General features: G+C 40.6%; 1 protein-coding gene across 1 annotated transcript in view; it reads left to right on the plus strand.

Annotated features, from left to right (window-relative positions):
* LOC309662872 (cyclin-Y-like protein 1) overlaps positions 1-5693 on the plus strand; it is a gene marked incomplete at its 5' end in the record, with an annotated part of 34331 nt that extends 28638 nt beyond the window's left edge. Inside the window, 2 exons of the mRNA XM_082466070.1 lie at positions 3056-3218; positions 4774-5693. Of these exons, the coding sequence (XP_082322196.1) occupies positions 3056-3218; positions 4774-4890 (280 nt within the window). The 3' untranslated portion in view covers positions 4891-5693. The remainder of the gene's footprint in view (positions 1-3055; positions 3219-4773) is intronic.
* Positions 5694-6000: the final 307 nt, after the last annotated feature.

Consider the following 6000-nt stretch of genomic DNA (forward strand, 5'->3'; position numbering starts at 1 on the left):
TGCTTGAGAAATTGAAATTATTTTTCTGGTGGTTTTTGCCAAACATTTTACAAGCTCACTACCAGAGCAACATGGTACAGTAAGTAACTTGACAGCTTTCTTAAAGCTGTCTACCAGGTCCAGTCCATTTTTAAGGGGCACATGCCTGGTCTTTGAAGCAAGTGGCCACTGTTAAGGTCTTAGGGCCTCTAGACTACTGACAGGTTATAATTTCAACCTGAGTCACACATTGTGTATTTGCTTTTGCTGGTCTTTTTCTCCTTTTTATCTGAGGTTCTGTTGTTACAGAAACTATGATGTACAGGTAGCCACATATAAAGGTTTCAGATCCCTGTGTTCCTGTCTCCTCCCCTAAAGTCTGCTGAGCTAGGAAACACCTACCTCTCAGGTCGTCCGGGAAGCATCCCTGGGGCCTCACCCAGGGCACTCAGCAAACACAGCGGCACTTTGTGGGGCCTTGAGTTAACTAGGCAGGTTCTCCTCACAGATGGCACGCTCACATTGGCATGAAACGCCAGGCTTCCAATCTGGCTCTGGTGAAGGGCCCCAAGGGTGGGAAGCAGGATGAGCCAGAGAGGTAATTCCAGCAGACTCTCGAAGTGCCCGCTTGACAGTGAACCTGTCTTTGTGGGTGGCATTCAGGAAAATGTGAAAGGACACCTCTTGATTATATTGGACAGCAGCGGCCGATCAAGATGGCAGGCAGGGGCAAGAGTTTGTTTTTGTTACCTTTGCCCCTTACCCTAGATAATTCACAATTACCAAAGTGCATATTTACAGCTGAAGCGAGGAAAGCTGTGACTAAGAGAAGGGACCAGTGACTGTCAGTAGCTGTCAAAGTGGCTTTTGGTGAAAATGCCCACTTTGGTGATCATGTAAACCAGGTGGTCGTGGTGATATTGCTGGTAGCAATCTTAGCAAACAGTGGAACAGCAGGTAATGAATTTGAAATGAATAGAAGTACTTTTGGAAGTTGCAGAAACTAAAGTGACGTTGACCAACACTATCATCAGTCTTTGAACTGGTCCCTTGAAGGAAGGAAAATTTGTAATCGTGAACACCATCCCTGCCATGATGGCAGCTGAAATTTTCTCAGAATCTGCAGCTGAGCTGACTGGGGCTCTGGTTCCAGGTACAGCATCCGAGAACATGCAGGGAAACGTGTGGGTGTTCATAGACATTGAGCCCAGGAGCATTGGCGGCACTGTCCAGCTATGAAGAAACTAATTCTAAACAACGCTTTTCTGTGTAGAACGGAGAATCACCAGGAGTTATGTTTATAATAGGCTGCTTTTGTTTATGATCTTTGGGAGTTGGAAAGCATTACAACAAAGTGTTTAATACACATTTGTTTCATCCCTCTGCTGTTGACTACTATTTGTAATGGTCTCATTTTGAGTCTGAATTGAAAAATTGCTGTCTATCAGCTTTTCCTTAAAACTTTCTAACATCTCTGTGTCTTGTTAAATATATATTTCCCTTCAAAAGAGTAAGTTAAACTGAGCAGCTGCTGTTCAGACAGTTTGCTGCGCCTGTAAGTGGTAGGCTCTTCAGCCACCTAGCCATTTACAAACAGCAAAAAACACAGAAGATGCATATTCTGTAGGCATAATGCTTTTCTTCAGTGATTAAAGCTCTATTAATAGACATGTTAATCCTATGAAGTACTGTATTTCCACACAATTAAAATGTATTAGTGGAGAAAATATAAAAGGGATAGTGAAGTGCATTTATTCCTGTAGTAAATTAAGTCCTGATTAGCTGATTATCAAAACATTATCTGATTTACATTTCTATAGACTTCTGGCCGTATGAACAGGAAATTAATTTTGGAAGTAGGTTCAGTTAGGTTTAAAGTTCAACAAATGAGAAACCTCATTTCTGCTCATACTCTGCTCTCCATACAGGAGAACATGGAGCATTTGTTGATTTATCCAATGGATAAAATATTAACACTTGAAAACCAAGAAACCAAATGTATTGTAAAATAAGCCACTTGCATGTTTGTTTGGGTATTTATCATTTTTATCTAATCAACTCTCTAAAGTGATTGCTGTGAAAAGTGGTAAGATTTACTCTAACTTTATATTTATTTACTTAAACATTTGGCAAGCAAATGGCTGGATATGGTCATATAGCAGAAGCCTGCTCCCAGCACTCTACTTTCCCACTTCATTGAATTCGCCCTCTGTGGGCGTGTGCAGTCTGTCCTGGCAAGGGGCGGTAGGTCTGAACATTCTGGGCTGCTCTCCTAACACCGGGGGCAACAACTGCTCTATCAGAGGTCGTATCGTAAAGTGGGTTTAGTCTAGCTGAGACATAATCTTACTGCCTTCCTAAGCTTAAAAAGTGCATCCTGTCCTGTCATGGTGACGACAACTCACCCTAGTAAGGTTTTAAGGTGAACAGAAACTTGCATTATGCCCTTTGACACAGCCCCATGCACGGGGTGGGGGTGGGGGTGGGGGGATTCCCTTTCCCATCGAATGTAGCTTATTTATTTATTTACTTGAGATGAATCCTTGTTGCCTCAAGAGTTTTCCCCCCTCAGAGATAATAGCAGTGGCTCTCGATGGATCCATTTGTTGCCGTGGTGATGTGCCCACTCCTTTTGTTGGCTCGTCTCTACTTCAGTAAGCCCCTTCCTGTCACCAGCCCGGTGAAAATGTCTGCAAGTTCTTCAGAGCTAATAAACAGCATACATCATTCCTTTCAACTGATCACTAGAGCGGGGCCTCGTGAGTGAGTGTGGAGCATGAATCGTACAGCTGCACTAATGGAACTCTGAAGAATGAGCCCCTGAGTCAGCAGCATGAGTGCATAAGAGGGCCATGACCTCTTCCCCCTTGTCCCAGACTCAAAGTGCTGGGACGCAGAAAGGACCACAAATAGCTGTACCTTGTTTGCACATTAGGGTATTAATCCAGCTGGGTAGCCATTATTGGTTTCAAAACAGTATTTAGAGCCATCCTAGTAGCTCAGAATGGTATTTTTGAAGATAGCCCAGTTGACTAAAATTGTCCTGTGTTGGTTTTGTCTTCTCCTCCTCCCCCAGGAATGAGATGGAAAGGCACTTCGTGGAGCTACTTCAGTTTAATATTAATGTTCCTTTCAGTGTGTATGCCAAATACTACTTTGACCTTCGCTCCTTAGCAGATGACAACAACCTGAATGTTCTATTCACTCCTCTTAGCAAAGAAAGAGCACAGAACTTAGAGGTAAGGCTGTGAAATCACTAACTGGGGTTTTCTGTCAGCCACCGAAGCCACACCTGTAGCTAAATTATATTAAGCAGTGATTAGGAAAATGGAAAGCTGTTAACAGTTTGAAGAGCTTATTGACCCGTTGGCATCATATTTCCTGTGTCTTTTATGGTTTATACAGGGATCCCACATTATAAAAAAAAAAATTGTCTCTTCTGTAACCATAATTCAGAATACTTTCAATCATATTTAATCTGTTCTTAATGGTTTTCCATTTGAACCTCTACACTTACATATAACCATACATGAATAATTTCTTAAAATTGTATCCCTAATCAGATGTACCTACAGAATCTACTTACCACTCTTAACTGTCTGTTTTTTTTTTAATAATTGATGTTTTGGACTATTTCTACTGTCTTGATATTTTTAATAAATAAATAAATGTATTTATTTATTTATGGCTGCATTGGGTCTTCGCTGCTGCACGCGGGCTTTCTCTAGCTGCGGCGGGCGGGGGCTGCTCTTCATTGCGGTGCGCAGGCTTCTCATTGCAGTGGCTGCCCTTGTTGCAGAGCACGGGCTCTAGAGCGCAGGGTCAGTAGTTGTGGCGCACGGGCTTAGTTGCTCCTCGGCATGTGGGATCTTCCCGGACCAGGGCCCAAATCCGTGTCCCCTGCATTGGCAGGCGGATTCTTAACCACTGCGCCAGCAGGGAATTCCCTCTTAACTGTTTTTTACTCAGCTTGCAGTTCGTGTGTGTGTGTGTGTGTGTATGTGTGTGTGTGTGTGTGTGTGTGTGTATCACAGTTCAGTCCCATGAGTTTATTAGACAAAGCATCCGTGGCTAACCTGAGAGACCTATACTTGGAAGGTATAATGTGGATTCAGATACTGGATGTAGAAAGTACATGAGTTTTTAATATAAATGGTAACGTACATGGAACAACGTAATACTTATGGCTTATGATTTTTGGTGGGTATACAGCAAAATTCACAACTGAAATGAACACATTTAAAATTGATACTTTCTGTGGTACCTTGGTGGTACTTTAGAATAAGATGTTTTTCTACCATAATTTATGTGCAAGTGAAATAGCACCTTTCAGCGCTTGTCAGTAGACCTCTCCTACCTTCAGCACATACCTACCTGATTAAAATTTTCTTAGAGTATGTAATAACTAATGAAAACTGAAGAGAAGTTGAATAGCTGAGTAAACACTGATTTTGCCCAAGTGTATGTCCATTACGTTTAAGGATCACGTGTGTAGGTAACAGATGATATTGCTATTAGGAGCCTATCATTAGGAACCCAATTTTTAAGTAACTCTAAGTTATTAGGGCAAGTTACCCCTTGCCCCAGCAATCTAATCATAGCCCTTAAAGGTTATTACCTTAGGGAACTGTCAGTTAGTGTAGATATCAGCTATCCAAAGTAGCAGTAACTATGAACTTATCTAAACGAATGGAGATGTGTGGCTTATCAATGATGCTTTTTTTGTTTTTTTAAGGTCCGAACATTTTTTTCCCCCCTAATTATACCTATGTTCTACCTGATTGACTTTCCTAGGCCATTTCCAGATTGTGTGACGACAAATACAAAGACGTGTGTAGAGCTGCTATGAGAAGGTCTTTCAGCGCTGATCATTTCATTGGTATTCGGCGCTCCAATGCCATCCTCTCTTAAGGGAGAAGTGAGGGGTTGTAACATCATAAACCCCTCGAAACAAAGACTGGAGAAATATCACCTCTCCTGCTCAGAAACCAGCAAAGTTAGTATTTTCACCTTAAAGAAAGACATTGAATTCAAGAGACTCATGGACAAGCGAAGATTATGCTCATAGGAAAGAACGGGACCTCGTCAATGTAACACGCTCTTCTGTCCTTTTTATTGTAAACAGAGTTACAAAAACCACTCCAAAGCTAAAAGCTCCCAATCCACACACAGATATCTGCTCCCAATCCACGCACAGATATCTGATAGCTGTGAGCTATGTGAGGTTTTTTAATTAAGAGTTTAAATTTTTAGACTTTAAAGACACTAGCTATATAACTTCTATGTTTTTCTTACCTCACTGTCCCATACTGCTGCATATTCCTTTAGAATCAGTGCAGTATTACCATCAAAAAATGGGACTCCAAAAAAAAAAAAAAGTAAAAAAACAAAAAAAGAAAAAAAAACAAAAAAACAAAAAAAAAACAAAAAAGAAAAAAAAACAAAAAAAAACAAAAAAGAAAAAAAACACAAAAAAAAAAACAAAAAAAAAACATGGGACTCCTAACAACTCATAAAGCCAAACTTCGGAACAGACTGTTGTAGCATCGTTAGGTTTTGCAGGGTTCTTCCTCCCTACTATATCATTGAAGCTGCTAGTCATTATTGGCAATCAATTTAAACCAAAAAGCTGCTGAATAACACATGTCATCCAAATTCTTTGCAGGCAGTACTTATTAGCATATTAGCATGTTTGCGATCATAAACAGAGAAAGTAGGTTATTTCCTTCTATTGGGTCCGTGCTGCATTTCTTGTTAACTATAATGGTGCTTCTGATTTTGTGATGATTTTCCTCTTTGTTATGTACTTGTGTTAAAGGATATTTTCATAATTCCAGCCAACATGGTGGTCCAGTAATTAACAAGCCGGTGATGAAATAGAAGGTGTCCCAAAAGTCTTAGAACAATTTTAAGCTTTAATATAGTGTGCTTGGATACTCCAGAACAGTGTCGCAGAAGTATAAATGCTAGACTGGCAAAACATCACTTGAAACTTTAATCGAATTTCTTCTAAACTCATTT

Source organism: Balaenoptera physalus (assembly GCF_965194825.1).
Source record: "Balaenoptera physalus genome assembly, chromosome: 6".
In the NCBI taxonomy this organism is placed as follows: domain Eukaryota; kingdom Metazoa; phylum Chordata; class Mammalia; order Artiodactyla; family Balaenopteridae; genus Balaenoptera; species Balaenoptera physalus.